Genomic DNA, 25,351 nt, shown 5'->3' on the forward strand with positions numbered 1-25,351 from the left:
CCCACTCTGATGGCATCTCTCTCCCTTGTTCCACAGGTCAGAGACACATCCCAGAAAACATTGGAAGTAAATCAAATGGTTGGCACTCCTATGCCAACAAGGACAACAAAATAAAAATATCCCTTCCAGTAGCACCGTAGACACCAACTAAGTTTGTTATTGGTATGAGCTTTCGTGTGCATGCACACTTCTTTGTGCACACGAAAGCTCATACCAATAACATACTTAGTTGGTCTCTAAGGTGCTACTGGAAGGAATTTTCTTATTTTGTTTCGACTACAGCAGACCAACACGGCTAAAGGTAAAGGTACCCCTGCCCGTACGGGCCAGTCTTGACAGACTCTAGGGTTGTGCGCCCATCTCACTTAAGAGGCCGAGGGCCAGCGCTGTCCGGAGACACTTCCGGGTCACATGGCCAGCGTGACAAAGCTGCATCTGGCGAGCCAGCGCAGCACACGGAAACGCCGTTTACCTTCCCGCCAGTAAGCGGTCCCTATTTATCTACTTGCACTCGAGGGTGCTTTCGAACTGCTAGGTTGGCAGGTGCTGGGAACGAGCAACGGGAGCACACCCTGCCGCGGGGATTCAAACCGCCGACCTTTCGATCGGCAAGCCCTAGGCGCTGAGGCTTTTACCCACAGCGCCACCCGCGTCCCAGGTAAACATGCTTAATTTACATAATCCTGCCTAAAAGAGTGAGTGGGAGGGACAACCCATTCTTTCGGATCCCTTCCCACCACTGTAGACCAGTTCTTTTAAATGGAGATTGCAGCTGAAGCATCTTTGCAGCAATGAACATTAAGAACTAAACAAAGAATCCATCAAACTACTTTATTAACAAATGCCTTGCAAATGTTGACGGTGAAGCAAGGTACCAACATTCCTCAGGGGGTTATCATTTTTCTTGCTACTAAAAGCAAACTTCCACTCGCATGTACCTGCCATGGGATGGGAGGATGAAATGAGAGAATTATCTCTAAAATTCTTATAGCATGTCTTTCTGTGTTGTGAGAAGCGTTGCACTGTTTAGTAAACTAAGTCTTGCCTAAGAACAACCTTACAGTGAAACCTCATTTTACGTACCACCCTCCTTACGAATGCTTCAAGTAACGAGCTCCGCTGACCCGGAAGTAGATGCCCCTAGTTGTGAACTTTGCCCCAGGATGCGAGCGGAAGTCACATGCCAGCAGCACGGACCTCATGTTAAGAACAGTTTCGGCTTGAGAACGGACCTCCGGAACAAATTAAGTTAGTAACCAGAGGTACCACTGTATTTCCTATAATCCACTTTGACCAATAAACCCACATCTTTTAGTTTCTACATCCCACCAATTTCTTGCTGGTTTGCAATCACTAGAAGCTCACACATGATCCACTTTGATATTTCAGAGTCAACTCAAGCCTTTAATTTGCTTGGTTTTCTCTTTTGCTCCTTTCATAATCTGTTCTCTCATCTGGTTTTATTTCAGAGTGCCAGACTTGCTCCCTACTCCCAATAGAGTTTGCCTCTGCTTTACATACAACTTCCTATGGGGAAGTGTCCTAACCAGCCTTAAAGTAACAGCCTTAAAGACTCCATAAAAATTAACCTGTACTCTGTATCCTCTGCTGCAGCACTCAGCATCTTAAGCTAATTCTCACTGGTGCTACTATCCTCCATCTCCATCTGTTCCAGTTCTGTTTTTAATCTGAAAGAAGAAAAACAGGATACCCGGCCTCAAAATCTGAGATATGATGGGTACCCTATGTGTTTTGGTTCATTCTTTCTTAGGAAGAAATAAAACAGATTAGAGTGCTTCAGTAACTTACCATATCTGAAAAAGTGATAAGCTACAGACTACAGCCACATCTTGTTGGGATCATTCCGAGGCTGTGGAATGAATCAATGTAACTGGGAGCATAGAGATTCAAAGAGGCATAGTGAATGGAGTCACAGGTGTCACTTTCCAAAGAGTGGAAACTGCAGTAATATGGAAGAAGCAGCGCACAGCATTTCCCCAGATACAAAGAGCCATCAGAACAAGAGATAAGAAGAATCACATCAGAAAAGCCAGGAGAGAAATATATAGAATCCTTCAACATTGAGTTTTGCACAGATCCTTTTAGATTCCCAATATTTACACAAATAAGGTATAGAGCCTAGAGTTTGTATTGCATCTGATAGCAAAATCCTTTTTTAAAAATCAAGCATTATGTTCCAAGGACAGAGGATTAAGCTAACACCCTAGATTCCAGTCTCCTGGCCTAGAATCTCCAGAGCTGAATCCCAGAACTAGAACCCTCGGTTCACTCCCATCCTTCTGCTCACCTGCTACATCTTTGCTTCAGATCAGAATGGTACTTAGAGACTGCTTCAAGGTATTCTTTTGCTGCCTTCTTTTCCTCTTGAAATAACTTCCTGGAAATTAAAGGAAGGCAATCAGATGCCCAGCTCCCAGGGATCCACTTGTCTAACTTCTGCACAAAAAACTGGGCAAGAAGCAGGTGTCTTCCACAAACCCAACTCACATAGGAAAGTCTTCTATTTATAATTCATTTATACTCCTATTTATTCTCTGTAAATTGAAGTCAAGTTATTAGACCTGCAGTGGGGCATCTCTGACCTGCAGGCATAATTTTTCATTCGCAGCATGCCTTAAGTTTGCACTCAGTACTTAAGACATCTTACCTTCATTTGGGTATGGGTCCTTTGCCACATTAGCTCCACTTGCAGATGGGGAAATGGCACCGCCAAATCTCAATGACCTTGCTTTCTAAGTGGCAAAGGCAGTTAAGCATTGAGGCATTCCTAAGCAAGAACAGGAGAACCTCTGGCTCTTAATCTGACATAGGACTCAGGCTACCCTCTTTCATGCCTTCTCCCTGGCTTAGTTACTACAAACCTACCAAGTTACAATATATATATACAAAAGTTGAACTACATTTCTATACTGGTAAGGAAAACTGGTAAGGAAAACAAGACATGGAAATGTGTTTAAGTGAGCACAATCTACCATGTTCTTTTGGGGAAGCCCCACTGAAATGAACAAGAGACTATGTATATGTTGCAATGCATACTATTTGGATTTGACTTGTGATTCACTACCAACATTTCCCCAGAATATTCTATAACGTGCAGGGAGTTTTTCACAGTCAAGTTGTTGTGGAAAGGGCTCCTAGCTTGAATGTTTGAAAATCACTGAATCAGGTGAATTATTACTAGCTTAAAAGGTAAAGGACCCCTGACCATTAGGTCTAGTCATGACCGACTCTGAGGTTGCGGCGCTCAGCTCGCTTTACTGGCCGAGGAAGCCAGCGTACAGCTTCCGGGTCATGTGGCCAGCATGACTAAGCCGCTTCTGGTGAACCAGAGCAGCACACGGAAACGCCATTTACCTTCCCGCCGGAGCGGTACCTATTTATCTAGTTGCACTTGGACATGCTTTCGAACTGCTAGGTTGGCCAGGAGCAGGGACCGAGCAATGGGAGCTCACCTCATTGTGGGGATTCGAACCGCCGACCTTCTGATCAGCAAGTCCTAGGCTCTGTGGTTTAACCCACAGCGTCACACACATCCCTTATTACTAGCTTACTGAGCCACATTTATGAGGGCATGGCTTGCTTTCTGGGCGAGGTGCACCTGTGGTTCATGCATATTTGGTTTTTTTAAAAAGATTGTTTCCTTCCTACTTTAGCACACTTTGCAAATTGATCGTTTATACCTTTAAAAAATTGCACATGGTTAACTGAGTTTTAATCAGATTTACACTAAAGGAGGGTCCAGGTTAGCCTATACTCACAAGGCTGTTGCAGCCTCCTGGCTCTTCAGGAACTCCCTCTCCTTAATGAAGACCGACTGGCTAATCAAATCTAATTCATCTTGGGCATGGGCCAGTTTCTCCTGGATCATTTTCTCTGAGGAAATATTATACAGGGATTTTTGAAGGCATATCAAAGTAAATAAGTCCATTTTATCTCAAAAAATGAGGGTACAGTGGTATCTTGGGTTAAGAACTTAATTCGTTCTGGAGGTCCGTTCTTAACCTGAAACTGTTCTTAACCTGAGGTACTACTTTAGCTAATGGGGCCTGCTGCTGCGCTGCCACTGTGCGATTTCTGTTTTCATCCTGTAGCAAAGTTCTTAACCCAAGGTACTATTTCTGGGTTAGCAGAGTCTGCAACCTGAAGTGTCTGTAACCTGAAGTCTGTGTGATAGGAATTTTGAGGTCTTAGATATATGGTAATGTTCATAACAGCACGTACATAGATCAGCACAAGAAGACCGACCTGAAGCCATTTTGGTTCCTAAACTGAGCAAATGTTTTCTCTGCAAGGTCAAAGTGGAAAAGCCTTCCCATTGTCTTTTCCTTCACAAATCCTGTCTTAAGGGTATGTCTGTGTTTGAATAGGGTGTGAGCCTGTGACATGGCCCAGGAACTAAATATTTATCATTACAAAGGACTGGCCAGGGTACCCAGGCAATCCAATCAAGTAACCTGCCAGACAGGAGATAAACAAGGACAGGAGAAAAACACATTCAAATTTTCTGTTTTAGACCACCTTTTTGTGATGTAGGTATGATATATACGAGGGGTGGTCTTAGGTTACACCCCTTCTGTGATGTATGTATGATGTTTCTGGGGGTGGTCCTGATCTACAGGATGGGAATTTCAAAAGTCTTTATAAGGCCTTGCATTCCATTTTTCTGGGTCCTTCCTCTCTCCTGCCGGTGAGGGGAGCACCCTGTTGCAACAGATCAATAAAGATCAAGCTTACTAGCTGCTTTGCTTCTCAGTATTCTCTGGTTGGCCTCTGTTATTTTCTCCTACCAATAGGGAACCTACGTAAGGACTCTATATAGGCTCTTGGATACCCCATAAGGGAAAAGGGCAATTTTTGTTTACAACATCTGTAACTCAAGGTACCACTGTACTTCCAGACACCAACAGAAGAAGTGTTTTTTGATATATATTTTTGTAATACTGCACTAGTACAGTCTTATTCAGTACTAGTTACATGGGATCTGTTTCCCAAGTAATGCGTAGCTTTCTTCCACTCCCGAACAGGGAACTTCACTTTCTCTTTAAAGCACTCCTGCCACCACAACCATAGCCTCTGCTGCTTCTCCAGGGAGATCATGTGTGTAAACTGATGTACCTTGGGGGGGGGGTGTATGCCTCTCCGTTTAATTACCGCATTTTTCGCTCCATTGGACGCAGTTTTTCCCCTCCAAAAATTGAGGGGAAATGTATGTGCGTCCTATGGAGCGAATGCAGGCTTGTGCCATAGCCGCGCGCAACCCCTCCGGCAGGGAGAGGTTGTGTGCAGCCTGTACGCTGCTCTTTGGGCCTGGGGGAAAATATTTTTTTCTTGATTTCCCCCCCTAAAAACTGGGTGTGCCCTATGGTCCGGTGCGCCCTATGGTGTGAAAAATACGGTAGTTCAGTTTTAGGAGAAACTGCACTCCAGTCTAATCCAATCTGGGACTAGAAACTGCTGCATACAGCAGATAGGGAGTTTATTGTTTTCAAAACTTCTGTTTTTAATTTTACTTTTAAGTATAAAAAGAGGTGGACAGGGGTAGCTTTGCCAGTTTTCTACCCTTTTAGCAATAAGTAGGCCCATATTTGAATGCTACACTTGAATGCTTGGCCTCTGAATGAATTTATATTTTTATTAAGATCACAAAATGGTTTTGATATGGGAAGAAGTGAGGAGCTCTGTCACTTCTCACACTAATGATTTCACAGACACTTCCAGTTAAGTATCATTAAAAATGGTTAGCCCACATTCTGCACAGCACACACAAATACAGTTGCCATGCTATCCAAGGAAATCGAGGAGGAATCAAAAGGGTTTGGATGGCATACAAGTAAGTAATATTGTAGAACAATTATGTTTAAGATAACTTTTAGCTTCATGAATTCTCATAGAATGTGTCCAAAAAGCCACAGACTCTCACCTTCACTGAGCAAACACTCCTTCTTCTCTCTTATGTCAGCCACTGCTGGTTTCTCCCTAGCCTGAAACACAGCAAACAGAATTCAAGGGAGAGAAATGAGGGGCAAATCTGCCTGTTTTGGTCTCTCTCCATTTCTTATTCTTCCAGTCTTAAGTTCAATCTTCCACATTAGTTTGTGAATTTCTGTTGAAGCTTCATGAAAACTCATCTGCATGTTTGTAAAAAAATGTCCTATTATACATGTTTAGAAGCAATTTTAAGACAGCTGGAATGCTACCCAGTATTGGAAGTAGGCATGGCCACTTAAAGTCCAAATGGCTGTTTCGTGGAAGCAGCCAAAGAAACATAAACATATACACTTGATGGGAGTGGTACAGTTATCAAGAAGGAGAAGCTGGTTTGACTGCTTTGCTTACTGCTCATGATACAAGCCCCTTATATCCCAAGCCAGATGGACGGGGTAGAAATAATAAAATTATTAATAGTAGTAGTAGTAGTAAAAAAGGTAAAGGACCCCAGGACAGTAAAGTCCAGTCAGATTCAACTATGGGGTGTGGCTCTCATTTCTGCTTTCAGGCCAAGACAGCCAGCATTTTTCCATAGACAGCTTTCTGGGTCATGTGATCAGCATGACTAAACCACTTCTGGTGCAATGGGACACTGTGATGGAAGCTAGAGTGCACGGAAACACCATTTACCTTCTGCCAACCTTATGATTGGCAAGCCCAAGACACTTGGTGGTTTAGACCACAGTACCACCTGTGTAATAGGTACAAAACACCTGAATAGGGCTAATGGTTCCATCTCTGTAGGTTTTTGCTGCTCTAGAGCAACCAATAAGCTATCCAATAATCCTATCAGTGTGTACCAAGAGTAGCTTTCACACACTTCATTACAGTTATAGTGGCAAAAGGCTAGCTCCATGTGTCATTGGAGCTCAGGGGGCAACAGCTCAGCCCATTTCAGTCTGACATCTTATGTTGCCTCATCCTACATGATGCAAGCTGACCATGCTTTTGGAAGCTACAGAGAGACATCTTCTGAAGTGCCAGTGGACACAGGTGTGCAGTTTGTGGAAAGCAAGGCTAAGGCATGAATGTGGTTCACTAGAGTAACTAGAACCAATCTGTGAACAAATAAAACTTCTTCCCATGTTCCTTCCACCCCCAATACAGCTTTTATTTCCAATGTACTGAACTGCTCCAAACAGAGTATCTTTCCATTCATACATTTCATCTATCAAAAGAAAGCTAAAGTCCCCATCTCCCATCCTTGCTGCTCAGCACTTCCATATTCTAGCACATTTCTGAATCAAGGCATAGAATACAACAGTCTCCATTTCCAGGTGTTCACAAATGTTTCAAGTTCATTTGATGTTACTCTGTTTCCAAAGTTAAAGGCAGAATATAGTGACTCTCAACTCTCAGTTTCTACTATATTCACATATTGTCACTTGGACATGAACATTTCTGAAGGTCACTTATCCTGCAGTGGCTTTATAGTAGTTGAGTTCATGGTAAAGACAAAAACCTAGCCCTTACGTAAAGCTCCCAGAGACTCTTGTGCTTCTCCATCAGCTCATTAAGTAGGTGCTCAAACTCCAGTCTGAAGGCATGAAAAATAAAAATAGGACAAGATAGAACATAGTAAAACTGTTAATGGTGAGAACGGAACTTTCCTAAAGAGAGGAACCTAAAAATTGCCTATGCTAGATCACACTAAGGGGTCATCTAGCCCAGAACTCAGTATTCAAGAAGCACCGTTCAGATGACCTTGAAAGAAAGCTCATAAGCAGAGCAAGTAGCTATCTCCCTCTTCCCCCTCCCCACACTTGATAATCAGAATTATACTGTCCTGAATATGGAGGTTGAATATTGTTGTTGTTTTATTAATTATATTTCTTACCTGTTTTTCTCACAAAGAGACTTGAAAACTAAAACACAACCAATAAAGCCTAAAAACATATCTATATGGATAAGAGTGGTATCTGAAGAAAAGTGTGCATGCACACGAAAGCTCATACCAATAACTAACTTAGTTGGTCTCTAAGGTGCTACTGGAAGGAATGTTTTTATTTTATATGGATAAGAGACAGGTCTGATAGATCCCATACCACCAAAAGAGGTTGCAGATGCCTGAAACGCTTATAAATTAATGCCTGAAACCCTTCGAAAACCTGGGTAAAGAGGAAAGTATTTGCCTGGCCCCTACAAAAGAAAAAGATGGTGCTCTCTCAGGGAAGAGCATTTCACAAGCAGGAGGCCACTATTGAAAAGCCCAATTCTCATGTTGCAATCTAGACCTCCCGGGGAGGGGTCAGATGAAGAAGGGCCTCAGGTTACACTGATTTACGCGGGGAGAGGCAGTCCTTGAAGTCCTGAGTCACATACAGTTTTATAGGTTCAAACTACACTTTAAATTGAATCCACTCACTAGCAGCCAGTGGAACCATGCTAGAATTGGTGTTATATGTTGAGACAGTCCTGCCCCAGTAGCAACCTGGCTGCCAAATTCTGCACCAGCTGCAGTTTCTGAACCATCTTCAAAGGCAGCCCCATACGTAACACATTGCAGTAGTCCAACCTGGAGGTTGCCAGAGTGTAGACAACAGAAGTTGGGCTTTCCCTGTCATCATAGGGGTAAAAAAAAAAAAAAAAGAAGATAAAGGACCCATGACAGTTAAGTCCAGTCACAGCAACTCTGGGGTTGCGGTGCTCATCTTGCTTTACATTCCGAGGGAGCTAGTGTTTGTCCACAGACAGTTAAGCCGCTTCTGGTGCAACGCAACACTGAAACCAGAGCAGCGCACGGAAACGCTGTTTACCTTCCCACCAGAGCGGTACCTATTTATCTACTTGCACTTTTTGGGGTGCTTTTGAACTGCTAGGTTGGCAGGAGCTGGGACCAAGCAACAGGAGCTCATCCCATCGCGGGGATTCGAACCGCTGACCGGCAAGCCCAAGAGGCTCAGTTGAAACTGATGGAAGGCACTCTGCATTGTCCAGACCATTTGAGCCTGAAACATCAACAGCAGATCAAGAAGCACCCCAAGCCACATACCTGCTTCAGCCTCATCCAGAGACCACATCCCATCCATCCAGTCTAGGGAACCACCTACTAACTGTGCCTTTGTCTTGTCTAGCTTATGCTTCAGTTTATTATCACCCAGTCCATTACTGAGGCAAGACATTGATCTAGCATAGTCATTGCCATGGCTAATAGCAATTGCTAGACTGTCCTGTATAAATTTGGCTACTCCCTTTTTATAGCTATTTAAGCTAGAGGCCATCACTACCTCTTGTAATTGATTACAAGTGTAATCCATTCACTGTGTAAAGGACTGTGTCAGGATTTCACCCAGCCTATTGGGTCTGGCCTGTTAGGCCTCTTCTATCCTATTGTTTCATAATTTATTACATGCATATTCCCCATCCCAGGCCAAAACTTTCTCTCTAATCGAGTCATCACATGAACAAAGTGGTACTTTTTTATCAGTCCTAAACCTACCAGCAATACCTACCAGCCCACAAGCATTGCAACTTTATTCTACAGAAACTGAAATTTATGGCACTCTTGCTAAAATAATACATATTGCAATTAATTGAAATTGGAATAAAGTATAACCCAAAACTCTTGTGACCAGATTCTATAATTACCTCTGGTCTCTTTGCTTTACTCTCTCTTCTTGGATCTTGGCTGTGAGTTCTTCAATTCGCTGCTTGCGCTCTAGGTTCATTTTCTGCTGCCTGATAAACAAGATAAAGCTGAGATGTAGAATTGGGCTTACTCTTTAAAAAAATTTGATGAGCACAGTGGAACTTAAGTTCTTTTTTTAAAAATTCTTTTTATTAAGTTCTTTTTTAAAAAACAAAAACATACAGAGTGAAGGAACAAAAACATACAAACAAACAACAAAGAAAAAGAAAAAGAAAAAGGACAAAGCAACCCATAAAAAAAGAAAACAAACGGAAAACAAAGCCAACATCAATTTATAACGTAACATTGATTGACTTCCCTCCATCTCGGTTTTGGGCTATATAACCACAATACCTTTCTGCGGTATCTTTTTACAACCTCTCTCTATACATCGCAGGCTTTATGTTGCACCTAATGTGATTTTAATATTTCCTAAATTTGCTTCTATGTATGTTATGAATTTGTTCCAATCATTAATAACTTTTACATTTTTTTGATGCCTGATTTTTTGTGTCATCTTTGCTAATTCTATATATTCGAATAACTTAATTTGCCATTTTCTAGCAGTTGGGATATTAGGGGTTTTCCAATTTTGCACTAGCAGTATCCTGGCGGCTACCGTTGCGTATTGGAACATTATTTGGTCTTCTTTCTTGATCTCCTCTCCGACCATTCCTAGGAGGAAGGTTTCGGGTTTTGGGGGGAAAGTATATTTCAATTTTTTTTTAAATTCATCATAAATAAGTCCCCAAAACCTTTTCACTTCTTCACAAGCCCACCACATGTGGTGGAAATCACCCTCTTTTGTTTTGCATTTCCAGCATGTTTTGTCCCCGGTCTTATACATTTTTTCCAATTTCACAGGGGTGATGTACCATCGGTACATCATTTTTTCCATATTTTCTCGGAGTCCAACACATGCTGTGAACTTCATATCCTTATTCCATAGTTTCACCCACCTATCATAATCTAGGTTGTATCCAAGATCTATGGCCCATTTGACCATAACTTCCTTGATCTCTTCATCCTTAGTATCCCAATCTAATAATTGATTATACATTTTGGATAAGCGTTTGGAATTACCTTCTAGTATTTCCACCTGGTATCTGGACTTTTCCTCATTCATCCCTGTTTTTTTATGTTCGTTCCATAAGGCATTAATTTGGTGAAATTGTAGCCAACCCGTTAATTTATCCTTTAAATCTTCATATGTTCTGATTTTCCATCCTTTATCTGATCTTGCCAGGAGGTCTTCATAGGTCCATCTTTGACTTTCCATGTTTAATTTTTTGATTGTTAAAATATCAATAGGTGATAACCACCAGGGGGTGTCTTTTTCTATAAATCTTTTATTTCTGTCCCATACCTTAAGCAACGCTCCTCTGATGATATGGTTAGAGAAGCCTTTGTGTACCCTCTATTTTTTGTGCCATAGATATGCGTGCCAACCAAATCTGGTGTTAAATCCCTCTAAATCTAACAAATCTGTGTTTTTCAAAACGATCCATTCTTTGATCCAACACAAGCACGAGGCCTCATAGTATAGTTTCAAGTTCGGGACGGCAAGCCCTCCTCTATCTCTTCAATCTGTAAGTAGTTTAAATTTAATTATTGCTCTTTTGCCCTGCCAAATAAATCTGGAAAGGGTTTTCTACCAATCTTTAAACATTGTCGTACCTCTAATCACCAGGATGTTCTGAAATAAAAACAGCAGTCTTGGAAGAATACTCATCTTAATTGCGGCCATTCTTCCAGACCAGGAGAGTTTTATCCTACTCCAGGTATCTAAGTCTTTTTTAATCTCTCTCCAAGTCCTAGTATAGTTATCTTCTACTAAATTTATGTTTTTCATGGAGACCCAGATACCCAGATATTTCACCTTTTTCACCACCTTGATTCCTGTTTGCAACTCTAACTGGGTTCTTAAATCTTCAGCCAAGTTATTTGTCAACATCTTGGTTTTAACTTAAGTTCTGGTTAAATATGCATAGGATCAGGCTGTCAGAATACTTACTGACACAGTTCTCACAGAACACTAAGCCAAACTATGGCTTAGCACAGATGTGCATGTGCAGGTTCCTGGAGAAATCATGGTTGCTGTACTCCTTCCGTGCCATCGTGCTACCTGGGGCTAAGCCATGGTTTGGCTTAGCACATATTTTGAACATGAGCTTGTCTCACTCAGAGCAAACCTTAGTAATATCTTGTGGCTTGTCTGGAGTGAGGCGATGGATCCTTCTGATTAGAACTGCAACTTTAAAGTTTTGATGTATTCTTCTTTCCTTTACATATATACCCTTCAGTATTTTAATTTTATTTCCTCCCAGTTTCTATTTACATCAGTAGGTTTATGAAGAATTCCAGGGGGGTGGAGGAGGGGATATAAAAGGAAAACATTAAGAAATCTGACACACAAAATAAAGATAAACCACAGAAATAAGACTGATGTCTCATTCTAACCCAGTTGAACCACAGCTCACCTCTGCATCTCTGTTTCTGTCTCTTCACAGTGCAGCTGTACAATTTGTCGTGTCCCTACAGGGAAGATGAATACTAGTGTTTAGAACTCTGGTTACTCTTTTTATGTATATTTCTATCATGACCATATATACATGTTCTCTAACTTTCAACTGACATCAATATTCTTAGTGTCCAAAGAGAAGAAAAAAATTGTGTATCTTGTCAAAAAGACTATTCTCAGCAGCAACTCGCTTTTAAATTAATGACAAGCATTATAGTTTCATAGAAGCATTTCAAGGAGTGGATGAAGGAAAGTCCAATTGGAGATTCTAATTGCTAATCCCTATATTTGACTGACACAGCTCTTTGAAGCTACTAGTTCTGCCTCAATCCTTCCTCATAGGAGAAATAATCTGAAGGAGTAGCTATGTTGAACCCAACATACTGTTATTAGTTTGTGGGTGCCAGACACCCGTAAGTCCTGAATTTACTAAGTGTTAAAATTTAATCAATGCTTGGAGAGTTAAACTGGAAGTCATACTCTTAATAGCTGGATTCAGCTACTCATGTTCAGGATATTGCCTGAGAGATGGGCCTTTAACAAAGCTGGAAAACAAAGATAAAGATAGGGAGATGGGGACATCAAGAAAGCAAACTCTGTGCCACCCTGGGCTCTGAGATAGTTAGCAGGGACAAAGCAGAGTTGAGTTTAGGATTGCATTTGGAGATGATGTGAGCTGGAGGAAAATGTCAGGGCTGGTTCAGCTGTAGGTAAGCACAGAGACTCTGAGACAAGCAGAAAAGTTGATTTTTTTATTCAAGGAAACAAAATACAAACAGAAACCTACGGGCAAGACTTGCCCCAGTATAGCAGTTTCCAGAACTGATGATCTCTGCCTCCTATTTCCGCTTAAGCCTCCTCCCCGTCCACCTGATTCCCCAGTAATCTTAAACTCTGTTAGGGAGGGGGCCCTGCAACCTCTGGGCCCATTGTTGTTCTGCATGCAAGACCCTCTGTGCCCTTGGAGACAAGGGAGGAGGGGAGCTGAATACAGTAGGACCAGCCCGATCCTAGGAATTTGTTGCAGCCTCAACCCCCACCTCCTTTCCAGCTGCCTGTCCTACATCTCTCTCAATCAAGCCTGTTGCTTGTTCAGTATCCAATGATTCTGCCTCCCCTCTTCATCCTGACTTGTCTTCAATGTCCTGCCTGAGCCTTCCTCTTCTGAGGCTTCCCTAGAGGATTCTCCAGCTGGAGCCTCCAACCACTCCTCATGCAGCCAGTCCATGACAAAAAAATAGTTGCAGTCTGTAAGACTACAAGAATCTGGAGGGAGGCTGAGCCATGGCTGGTGATGTTTTTGATCCAAGGCTGCTGTGGTGATGGGAGAATCAAGAATCAAAGAAGCCAGTTTTCAACCAGTGTGCCGTGGCACCCTGGGGTGCTTTGAATGATGGTCTGGGTGCTGCAGGCAACACTGGCCTCTGTCCCTCTTTCCTTCCCTCCCTCCTCTGATGCCCTGTCATGTCTCTGCCTCCCAAAGGCTTGCACAGCTGTTTATTACAGCAGCCCTGGCTATAAGCTCCACAGGCGAGGGGTGCTTCTGGGAGGCACCTCTCTTTGGCGTGGGGGAGGGGTGAGCAGCTCAGAGACCAGGGACGGTGATAGCAACTGCCCAGAGGACTCCCAAGAAGAGGAGAGGGGAGAGGAGAGGAGAGGAGAGGAGAGGAAGCTAAGGGAGGGTGTTCCAAAAAGGGTGAGGGGCTGCTGACTCTGTAGGTGACATAACTGGGCTCCTGAGCTCTATTGGGGTGCCACAGAAAGAATGTAGTAGGTTAAGGGAGTTGTGGACCCTGAGTAAGCACCTGCCCCCCTGGAATCTTGCACTGCTCAGAGGTTGGGGTGGCATGTAACAATAAAAAATTTAAGAAGTGTACACCAGTCACAGTTAATGTATTTCCTACAAAATAGTGTGGACATTAGCCTCCCTATCCGTTGTGGGAAGCATCTACATCAGTCATCATTGCCTTCCTTACAGGGAGTTCTTTGCACCACTCCTCTGTTCAGAACAGATGATGGGTGGATGTCCAGTCCTGGCATCCCATGAAATGCTGACATACTTAAGGGAATGTGTTCAATGTGGGAGAGGCTGAGCCAGTGTACACAAGAACTGAGCAGGAAGAGCCAATTGTATTGTAGATTTCTGAGGGATGTTTACTGAGACCCTTTGCAGCTGCCATACAAAATACTGGCAGGCGCCGTGGTACTTAGGGTAGTTCACTGACATCCCCTGATCTTCACTAATGATACCTTAGATAATATCCAATAGGTATTTATGTCATTCTTGAAGGCACATTACACACTGCAGTTAAAGTAATAGTAATACAGTTATATGGACTACCTAAGGGAAAGTTTTCATATTTACTCAGATAAAGGATATATAATCAGACCCAGTACTGAGAAAATGGACTCTGTCCCTGCAAAAATAGCAGAGATGCTTTGGAAGTGTGCTAAAACTTGATTGTGCTGAAGACCCCCCCAAAAAACTCCCCTTTTTGCTGTCACCTTTCATTTCACTCCATATTTCCTCAAGGCTTGATTTCTCAGCATTTACTGAAAAAGGAAAAGAGGTCATTTAGCTGCTACCTTGTTTCTTTATTAATAACATAATCAGCCATTCACTCAAAGTTCCCAAATAATGCATACCTAGTAAAAAAAAAAATTAACAATAAAAAGCTGTAATAAAATACTACATCCACATAGGTCATTAAAAAAAATCACAATGCGACATAGCCCACAAAGAGGCCTGGACTAGTTTCTCTCATTTGCTCCTTTATTTTTTCTGTTGTTTTTATGTTCAATATATGAATTTCACTTTTATCTGCTATATAAATGCTTTTTGCAATAAATAGCAGGATAAATAAATAGAATTAGAAATGTTTTAAATAAATAAAACAAACACAATGATGGACTAGATGGGCATTTGGTCTGATTTGGCAGGGCTCTTACGTTCTTAAGAACTTACTGGTAATTTTTTTATGTAGATACTTTGAAAGTGGCCTCAAAAAACCAGCTATAAATCACAGGAACTACCAGACTTCTAATCTACTGCTATTCCCAACACAAGTGCCGATATTTTTTTTAAAAAGATATTTATTAAAGTTTCAAAAATTATATAAAAACAAAACAATAATACAAACAAAACGCAAACAAAAACAAGTATAATTTCAATCCCTTATTTTCTTATAACTTGCTTCCCCGACCTCCTCATACCTCCCCTTTCTGTATTCCAGTTTCTAATTATTAATTCAGCAAATCCTCTCCCTTATTTTTCATTTGATTTTTAGCCTTTCTTTTCTTTTTACTTAATCATTACAGCTGAAAACCACTTAATTTCTAAACCAACGTCATTCTAACATTCATTAATTTTGCAATGTTTCCTAAGGTAATCCTTAAATTTCTTCCAATCTTCTTCCACCGTCTCTCTTCCCTGGTCTCGGATTCTGCCAGTCATTTCTGCCAGTCCCATATAGTCTATCACCTTCATCTGCCATTCTTCCAAGGTGGGTAGATCTTGTGTCTTCCAATACTTTGCGATGAGTATTCTTGCTGCCCAACACAAGTGCCGATAGAACAGTATAGAAAATGCTTTAGAGGAATTTCCCCCAAAATCGAGAATAAAATATAAAATATTGATAGATGCAAAAGAATGAGGTTTTTCCCTGCCAGATATGAGACTATACTATGAGGCATCCTGTCTTTGTTGGTTGAAAGAATGGATGACATTAGAGAATTCACATATTCTAGACTTAGAAAGTCATGACAATATTTATGATTGGGATGCTTATTTATGGTATGAAAAGGTGAAAGTTCATAAGGGATTTATAAAACATATAATTATGGGGGAAATGGTATAGAGTTTGAGATAAATATAAGAATTTATTAGAGGTAAAAACACCACTTTAGCTCTCACCGTTGGAAGCTATAGCGGTAAAGAATATGATAGAAGGGTAGACAGTTTATAGAAATTTATTAAAACAACAGGGAGAGTATAATTTTTTAAAAAATTAAGGAATTATCAGGAAAATTATCATTTGAATGAAGAATTTAAGAAAAACAGGATACGAGGGTTTGGGGAACTAATATCACAACTGGAGAGAGACCTGTTGGAATGGAATGTAAAAGTGCTATCTAAAATGTATAAAATATTACTGGAATGGGAGACAAAGGGTGAGCAAGTAAAATATTCAATGATACATTGGGCAATAGGTATTGGTCATAATATAGATATGGAATCATGGGAACAATTGTGGAATATGGATATAAAATTTACAGCATATTTAAGAAAATTATATGAAAATATCGATCATATCTAACACCGAGTAAATTGGCAAAAATGTATAAATCTCAATCAAATAAGTGTTGGAAATGTAAAGACAAAGAAGATTCTTTTTATAATATATGGTGGTCTTGTAGTAAGGTTAAGGCTTACTGGGAAATGATATATAATGAGATGAAAAGGATGTTTAAAATAATGTTCGTTAAAAAAAAAACCCAGAAGCTTTTCTCTTGGGAATTATAACTACCTAAACTGTATAGAAACTTATTCATGTATGCGACTACAGTGGCAAGAATGCTACTTGCCCAAAAATGAAAAGAAGAAGTTCCAGCAAAGGAAGAATGGATACAAAAACTTACGGAATATGCAGAAATGGTGAAGCTTACTGGAAGAATAAGAAATAAAGATAAAAAACTTTTTATAAAAGAATGGAAATGGTTTATTGAATATTTACAGATAAATTGTAAACAAATAGAAACATTGGCAGGATTATTGTAATAATCTGCAGTTTCATAAGAGTATATATTTTAAAAAGATGAATAAATGAGCAAGTTAATTTGGATATGCAGAAGATATTAAAAATTTAAGGAACAGCAGAAAGAGGGGGAAGGAAGTCGAGTTTTAAAATGTCAAAATGATTGTAAAATCAGTGAAATGTATAAATCTGAAAAGTATAAATAAATAGAGTGCAGCAGCAGCGGGAGCAACAACAACAACAACACACACACAGGAATTTCCCCCAATAATTTCAGCTGTAGTTTGCTTTAAGCTAGAGGTTTGGTCATCCTTTTTAAAATGTATATATATCATCCCAAAACCCAGCTTGACAGAACTAGCAAAAATATAGATCTTGCACAGAATAACCTTTGACCTCTATATTCTTAGATTATGAATAGTGTTAACTAGAGTTATAGGGTGCTTTGGGCACAACCTGGGCAAAATTTCAGTAAGCTTATTCTCAACACTGGCATATCTAAAAGAATGCCTGACATCAACTTGCCTGAAGTCTCACACACTAAAGCACACACAGCTACTAAATACAGTGGCGTAGCGTGGATGGGTATGGGGGCCGTGGCCAAGGGTGCACAATATGGGAGGCGGAAACCAGGTGCCCCCTCGGATACCTCGCGCCCTGCCGGCAGCGGGGGCTGGAGAGCACGGAAAGTGAAGATTGATCACCCTCTGTGTGTCCCACCCACGCCTGGCGCGTCGTTGCAGCTCCCCCTACCCAAGGTCAGTCCCAGGGGCAGAGAGCGGCTGCAGTGCCCGGCCTGCCCGGCCATTGTTTCTCTGTCCCCAGGCCAAGCCTGACCCGGGGGGCGGAGAGAGGCTGTGGCCAGTGAGGAAGCTCCGGCCGAGAGAGGAGAGCTGGCCCACTTCCAGGACTGGGGCAGGCGAGTGTGCCAGTGCCACCGCAGCCTCCCTCCGTGCACCGCCCCCTTTGGCCCGTGCGCTATTTACCTACACTCCGCCATTGACTAAATCAGAGGCCAGCAAACATTTCCAGCAGGGGGCCAGTCCACTGTCCCTCAGACCTTGGGGGGGGGGGACGACGACTATATTTGGGGGGGGGGAGTGAATGAATTCCTATGCCAAACAAATAACCCAGAGATGCATTTTAAATAAAAGCACACATTCTACTCATGTAAAAACATGCTGATTCCCAGACCGTCCACAGGCCAGATTTAGAAGGCAATTGGGCCGGATCCAGCCCAAGTTTACCTACCCATGGACTAAATATTGCTGCTGGTGGAAGAGAAAACTAGAAACCTGTTATATATTAAATCTGGTGCCAGCAGTAGTCACCAGCATTCTCTCCCCCCCCCCCCCACAATGCATTTGAAGCAGAGCAGCATATCTAAACAGTGAAAACCTGGAACCTCAGCCACAGTACCCTTTAAATGTAATCAACCATTCTTAAATTGTGGTGGTGCTAATGCTCCAGTGGCCAGGGAAAGAATAGAATCCTGCTAGGTATAGAATGAGGCTTATTGAAATACAATGCACTGTTTTCAGTAGAGTTGTTCTCAATTCACACACCAGTGCTCCTCTGAAAAAGGGCTTTTATGTCTAGAGCAAAACTTTCAGATTAAATCTGTGTGTTGTCCATAGTCAGAAAAACAGCTACATGGTGCAACTGAATCGCAATCAAGACTTAAAATACAAATTGGAATAAGAGAAGTGCTTGAATTATTCAGGTCAAGCAGTTCAGTGAGCATTCCCTCAATGCTTCATATAGTCCATGTTTGTCACATGGTGCTAAAGTTACCTACATATTTCCAGTTCCCTTTGCAGTGTCTTGCTATGCTCATTTGCCTCAGAGAGCTCCTCACTTAATATCTTCTTGGCTGGAAAAAAACACATCCAGATATACACACTACAGAGGATTAAGAATAAGCACTAAAGAGTAAATAATGAATGGAGAACAACTAAAACCAGTGGGCTGGATCCCACTAAGGAGTCCCATCGTTAAAAGGATTTACACTTGTACAAGAGAACACCCTCCTCTGCAACTAGAGCTCAGATCCTCCCAATTGGCATCATCCTCTTTGACTCCTCAACATAATAGTCAATATAAACCAAAATAAGATAAAATTTACTATTATCATTCATTCATTATCACAATTCATTATTACAAAGTCTCCAAACCACACTAGCAGCCACTGAAGCACACACCCCACCAATCACTCACTCAAAAACTCCTTCCTTCACAAACACTTTTTCATCTCCAAAACTAGGGCCACCAAATGCAGAAGATGACAGGATTCCTGAACCTTTTGAGAGTTGAGTAGAAGAGGGAATTGAAACAGGTGTGGTTTGTCATGCAAGCACTGGTATAAGCTAGGGACAGAGGAGGGCAGGGTGGCTGGAGGCCTGTATTTAATGGAGCAGGGGGTCTTACTAGGCATCAAGGAAGGAGCTGGGGGTACTGTGGTGCTTGCAACCACCACCATAACAACCCCAGGAACAGGCCCAGAAAGGTGATGGGAGTCATGCATTCAGAAACAGTATTGAGAGAGAGGCAAAAACAGAGGCTTTCAGAAATACTTAAGTACTGAAACTGCTTTTGTGCCACTTAGTGGACTCTTGCATTTTCATTTTCTCTTTGGGAGCTACACCTTAGAAAATCCTGCCTTTTCAAGTCAAAGGAGCCTGACTTGGCATCCTTTGCAGAAGGGTACACCTTGCTCTGCAAAAGATTCTGCATAACCATTGCTAACCTCTTTGCACTCTTCTTACCTTGCTGCAGTTTATTGATCCTTTTTACTAGCTCTTCAACTTTTGGCTCCAGAATTTCCACTACAAAAGGGAGAAGAAATCTTACCTTTAACCAGATTCTTAACTATGCTAATTACTAACAGAATAGTGATTACTTTAAAACATCCTAATTGTATGAATTCACTATAACTATTCTCCTGTATATCATCATATGATTATATTGAACAGCATGACATAGCTCACAAGCCTTGATGCTGTGTTTTATGTTTCCTCATGCAGCCTCTGTTAGGACAGTTTTCTTCCTTCCCCAAAACCCCCTCCTCACAAACATTTTTCCCTCACATCTTCCACTTTTCCCTCCCCTTGCAGCTTCAGGTCAAGTCCATGCTGCCTCTAGGTGGTCATGTATCCTATCGACTAGGTATAGTCCTATTTGAAGGGCTCTCCAATCAAACTTCTAAAGCGAAAGAACTAAAAAAAGGGGGAGCAGGAGGGGTCTAGAAGTTGCCAGCCAAGAGTTGTCCCTCTAACCTGGGCAACAGACTGAGCCAGGACACAGCTCATGTGGTCAGTCTTCCCCACTATGGCAAGGTGTACCGTAATTCTATATAAAGCTTAGTAATTATTTAATAAATTGCCATTTATACATATACATTAGTGTATGAAATTAGGACACTAGGAAATTGTTCTTTTTGGCCATGTGTAAGTGCCAACCCTATGTCTCTGTCTCTGTCTCTCTCTCTCTCTCTTTATGGCCTGCACACCACTCACCGTTTCTTTTAATGGATTCCCCAGGTTTGTCCACCCCAACTTCTACAGAGTAATGAAGTCACTATGTACAGTATATATATTAACCACATATTTTTTATGCCCCACCAAGAAGCACAGAATAAATGATGCAATGTGTATTTCATCTCCTGGAGGGCATGGAAACATCTGGAGGGATGGAAACATACTACTGTATACCAGGGGTCGGCAACCTGCAGCCCATGGACCACAAGCGGCCCACAGGTCGTTTAAACAGCCCCTGAGCTCCCCCTGAACCAAGCTGCCCGCTCAGCGAGTCCCCCGCACACTGCGCTACACCAGTGCAGTGTGGAGACTCACTTCCACAGCCCCGGAAATCGCATCTGCACAGACACAGATGCCAGAAATCGCATCTGCACAGATGTGATCCAGCCCACAGAGCAATCTCGGCAGGAGTGAACCGCCCCAAGCAAGATAAACCTTGCCGACCCCGGTACAGGCAACCCTGGCAACTGTAGCTTGTTGTGGGTGCTGGGAATTGTAGCTCTAGCAAGGGGAAAACAACAGTTCCCAGGAAAGCCATGCCTGTTAAAGAGGTATAAAAGTGCTTTAAATGTATGGTCTGGACATGACTAGATCAACAAATGTAAATCTCAATTACTACAAAGAAAAGTCAGAAATCCATCCCTTTAAAGGTGTTTCCCAGCTTTTCTGGTACTAAGAGCAGATAAAATTAACTGTTCCAGTTCCCAATAACCCTTTATACACTTTGCTGTTATCATCTGCATGCTCCGTTCTCTACTTGGATGCTTAGTTCCTGGTTATTTCCTTCTAACCATTTGGTGTATAGATTCAAAATACTGTACCATTCTGCATTTGTTTCACAAGTGACAGAATCTCTTCCATTTTCGTTGCAAAGTCCCAGGGATCTGGAGAGAGAACAAAAGCAAACACAGAATTGTCTAGATGTTGCCATAACTCAGCATCCACCATATAAGGTCAGTCACAAAAGAAGATGTTAAGTCAGCCACATGAAAACCCAGGGGCCACTGAGGCCTTCTGCAGCTTCCTTTGTAAATGTAAAGGGACCCCTGACAGTTAAGTCCAGTTGTGAATGACGCTCATCTCGCTTTACTAGCCGAGGGAGCTGGCGTTTGTCTGCAGACAGTTTTTCTGGGTCATGTGGCCAGCATGACTAAGCCACTTCTGGCAAACCAGAGCAGCGCACAGAAACGCCATTTACCTTCCCGCCGGAGGGGTACCTATTTATCTACTTGCACTTGACGTGCTTTTGAACTGCTAGGTAGGCAGGAGCCAGGACCGAACAACGGGAGCTCACCCCGTCGCGGGGATTCGAACTGCTGACCTTCCGATCGGCAAGCCCTAGGCTCTGTGGTTTAGACCACATCACCACCCACATCCCTTTAGCTTGCTTTTTATGGAACAGTTATTCTCTCATCCCCAATTCTACATCTGAAAAGGGAACAGCAGTGAACTTTTTTCACATGGTTATTAAGAGGAAAACAAGACTATACAGCATTTTGCACATGGAAAGGGTGATAGAAATTCTAATAACAAGTTTTCAAATTTACTAGAATGCCAAGATTCTCAGCAACTGAGCTCTTCAGACAGGCTTTCTTTCATAGCAAGATAAATGAATCGTTACTGCAGTTATCCACTTGTTAGGGTTTTAGTCTTGGTTTTAAAATATTTGGTTTCGTGTTTTTAAATGTTTTAAATTATTTTATGTGCAAATCACCTTGAGACAGTAGTTTAGAAGGCAATTAATAAATCAATTGTAACAACAACAACAAATGTAGATGTGAAACACCTGCCAAGGTTAGACAGGTGGGATACGAGAGAAATGCCCAAACGGTGGAACTCCCTCCTGAGATTTAATAGAATCATAGAATCATCAAGTTGGAAGAGACCACAAGGGCCATCGAGTCCAACCCCCTGCCAAGCAGGAAACACCATCAGAGCACTCCTGACATGGTTGTCAAGCCTCTGCTTAAAGACCTCCAAAGAAGGAGACTCCACCACACTCCTTGGCAGCAAATTCCACTGTCGAAACAGCTCTTACTGTCAGGAAGTTCTTCCTAATGTTTAGGTGGAATCTTCTTTCTTGTAGTTTGGATCCATTGCTCCGTGTCCGCTTCTCTGGAGCAGCAGAAAACAACCTTTCTCCCTCCTCTATGTGACATCCTTTTATATATTTGACCATGGCTATCATATCACCCCTTAACCTCCTCTTCTCCAGGCTAAACATGCCCAGCTCCCTTAGCCCTTCCTCATAAGGCATCGTTTCCAGGCCTTTGACCATTTTGGTTGCCCTCCTCTGGACACGTTCCAGTTTGTCAGTGTCCTTCTTGAACTGTGGTGCCCAGAACTAGACACAGTACTCCAGGTGAGGTCTGACCAGAGTAGAATACAGTGGCACTATTACTTCCCTTGATCTAGATGCTATACTCCTACTGATGCAGCCCAGAATTGCATTGGCTTTTTTAGCTGCCGCGTCACACTGTTGGCTCATGTCAAGTTTGTGGTCAACCAAGACTCCTAGATCCTTTTCACATGTACTGCTTTCAAGCCAGGTGTCACCCATCTTGTATTGTGCCTCTCATTTTTTTTGCCCAAGTGCAATACTTTACATTTCTCCCTGTTATAATTCATCTTGTTTTGGCCCAGTTCTCTAATCTGTCAAGGTGGTTTTGAAGTGTGATCCTGTCCTCTGGGGTGTTAGCCACCCCTCCCAGTTTGGTGTCATCTGCAAATTTGATCAGGATGCCCTTGAGTCCATCATCCAAGTCGTTGATAAAGATGTTGAATAAGACCGGGCCCAAGACAGAACCCTGTGGCACCCCCTAGTCACTCTTCTCCAGGATGAAGAGGAACCATTGATGAGCACCCTTTGGGTTCACCTGTCATGGTTCTCTTCCAGATGTTAAGTGAAGTATATCCTTCTCACTTGGGCTTTTAAATATATTTAGGATTCCGCCAATCTTTACAGATTTTTTGATGGCTAATCTCTTGTTTTTCTGCTTTTATTATGTTGCTTATTTCATAAATAAATAATTTTGTTTTAAAAGGAGTATACATTATGGGTTAGGCAGCAATCCTGTACTCCCTCACTGAAAAATAAGCCTTCCTAATTCAAAGAAAGCTACTTCTGCATCCATTGCACCACTAGAAGACAGGATGTATATTCCTTGGTAAGATATATATTCATAAGAGCTGGATTATCAACTCCATATCCTTCCAAGACTGTTTAGCTGCTATCTGTACAGATCTAGCTGCTGTGTCCTGCAGGTGGGAACATATAGCTGACAAGTTTATGTTTAGCTCGCAGGTTACAGTGGGTGGTATTCAACAAAGGCTTATTCTGAGTAGACTCACTGAAATTAATAATCATTTCTTAGTTAGGTCAATTAATTTCAATGAGTCTACTCAGAGTCAGCCTTTGCTAAAAACCACTCAGTCTATTTTCCTTGGAAACTGACAAGGAAAGGTTGAACACTGTGCTGCTTCTCCCTTCAAAAAGCATCCCGAGCCTAAGCTGTTTTTTCTTCACAAAAAAAATATGCTATTCATAGTTGAAGAGATACTTTTCCATGGGCTGTGTAAAGATAATGAGAAAGTATGTTGCTGGTCTGTATTCCACCCTGTTTTGTTCTTATTCTTCTATATTTTTTGTTATGCTTTCTTTCTTTTTTAAGTGTGCTGTTTGTACTTCACATTTGAGGGGAACCTGCCCTTTATCTCTTAGCTGATGGCCTTTCTGGCCATGTTTTGCACCCATTTTTCTTGCTTTTAATACATAAAACATGTTTGGAAGACTCCACATAAAGTTTTATGGATGCAGAGCAAAATCTTAAGGATTCAGAGGGCAATTTCCCAGAGCTCAGGAGGGAAATGATGGTTGTTTATTTCCATGTGTTAACCAGCTTCTCATTGCCCAACACTAAGCCTAAGCTTTTCCTTTCCCCCTTTTTCTTATTTAAGGAAAACTCACTTGTGGAGAGAAAAATATGAAGGTTTGATAGAGCTGCTGAGCTTTGTAAGGGAAATGTGACCATTTAGCTCTGGCATACCCAACATGGTTTTCAGCACCTGCTAAAATCAATCCTGTTTCGACAGGCCTACGTGGATACTTAGAAAGCTGAGGTAATTTTAAACTGCTTTCGTATTTCAACTCTTGTATGTTTTAAAGTAGGGTTGTAAATTTATTCTGATTATATTGGCTTATCTTTTTGTAAACCGTTTTGAGGGTTTGTTTCTTTTTTTACAATCAAAGTGGTAAACAAACAAAGTGTCCCTGTGATCCTGGCAGCCTCCTCCGTCCCTCAGCCGGCTTGGTACCTGTCAAGGCCCTCTCCCCATTTTAATGTTTTTCAATGGAGGGGCTTTTGGGGTGGGGGCTGTTTTATGGAAGGGGTGGCCAGGCCAGTTATTCTTGAGCGCATTTTGGTCTTGCTGCCCATCCTTTCCTCCCTCCTGTTTCTTCTCACAGGTGACTCTGAGATCTCCTTGCCTTCCCTCTCCCCTCCATGTTCAAGCTAGCAAAGTATTTGGGAGTGCTGGGTTCTCCTTCACAGCCGCCTCTCCCACCTGGATCGTTTCCCTCCATCGCGGTTCCCTCGTTCCTCTTGCAGCAGCCGCTGCTTCCAGCCTGGTCTGGCACTCCAGAACCTTGGACTTGGCCCGCCCTTTCTCAACTGCCCCTTTTGCTTCTCCCTGTTCTTCAGAAACAGCCAGCCTCAGGGGTCCCACCCCAAAGGAAAGCAAACTTTTGGGTTCACAGCAACCATGACTCTGCAACCCCAGCAAGAACCAGGCCCAAATATACACTTCTCAAGAAATGGGCTTCAAACATGTGCATGACAAGGAGAGGAGGAACTGTGACTCTGGTCCCAGGTCTCCAGGGGTCTATTAGGCTCCTTCAATGTCA

At 42.1% G+C, this 25,351-nt stretch overlaps 1 protein-coding gene across 6 annotated transcripts; it reads right to left on the reverse strand.

Annotated features, from left to right (window-relative positions):
• Window positions 1–817: 817 nt before the first annotated feature.
• Window positions 818–25,142, reverse strand: LOC309360624 (synaptonemal complex central element protein 1-like). Of its 6 annotated transcripts, XM_081895303.1 has the most exons (13): window positions 25,012–25,142; window positions 21,270–21,332; window positions 19,678–19,737; window positions 18,711–18,785; window positions 14,664–14,711; window positions 12,118–12,172; window positions 9,598–9,687; window positions 7,483–7,546; window positions 5,942–6,002; window positions 3,780–3,894; window positions 2,309–2,398; window positions 1,590–1,688; window positions 818–938 (listed from the first exon to the last, which is right to left on the reverse strand). In XM_081895303.1, the coding sequence occupies exons 1-12, from the start codon at window positions 25,028–25,030 to the stop codon at window positions 1,631–1,633; spliced, it is 798 nt and encodes a 265-aa protein (XP_081751429.1). In that variant the 5' UTR covers window positions 25,031–25,142; the 3' UTR covers window positions 818–938; window positions 1,590–1,630. The 6 variants fall into 6 exon arrangements, with proteins under 6 accessions (XP_081751429.1, XP_081751431.1, XP_081751432.1 ...); XM_081895305.1 differs by lacking the exon at window positions 1,590–1,688; XM_081895301.1 differs by lacking the exons at window positions 818–938; window positions 1,590–1,688 and adding an exon at window positions 1,763–1,960.
• Between the last annotated feature and the right edge of the window lie 209 nt (window positions 25,143–25,351).

This window comes from Podarcis melisellensis (genome assembly GCF_964234715.1).
Source record: "Podarcis melisellensis genome assembly, chromosome: 17".
NCBI classification, from domain to species: Eukaryota; Metazoa; Chordata; class Lepidosauria; order Squamata; family Lacertidae; genus Podarcis; species Podarcis melisellensis.

What these genes read in the sequence shown, in the direction of transcription:
- LOC309360624 (XM_081895301.1), bottom strand. An exon ending in TGTGAAACAAATGCAGAATG is followed by an intron (nt 19,738 to 21,269) that starts GTACAGTATTTT and finishes TCCCTTTTGTAG; the next exon opens with TGGAAATTCTGGAGCCAAAA. An exon ending in AATATGGAGTGAAATGAAAG is followed by an intron (nt 12,173 to 14,663) that starts GTGACAGCAAAA and finishes TCTTCCCTGTAG; the next exon opens with GGACACGACAAATTGTACAG.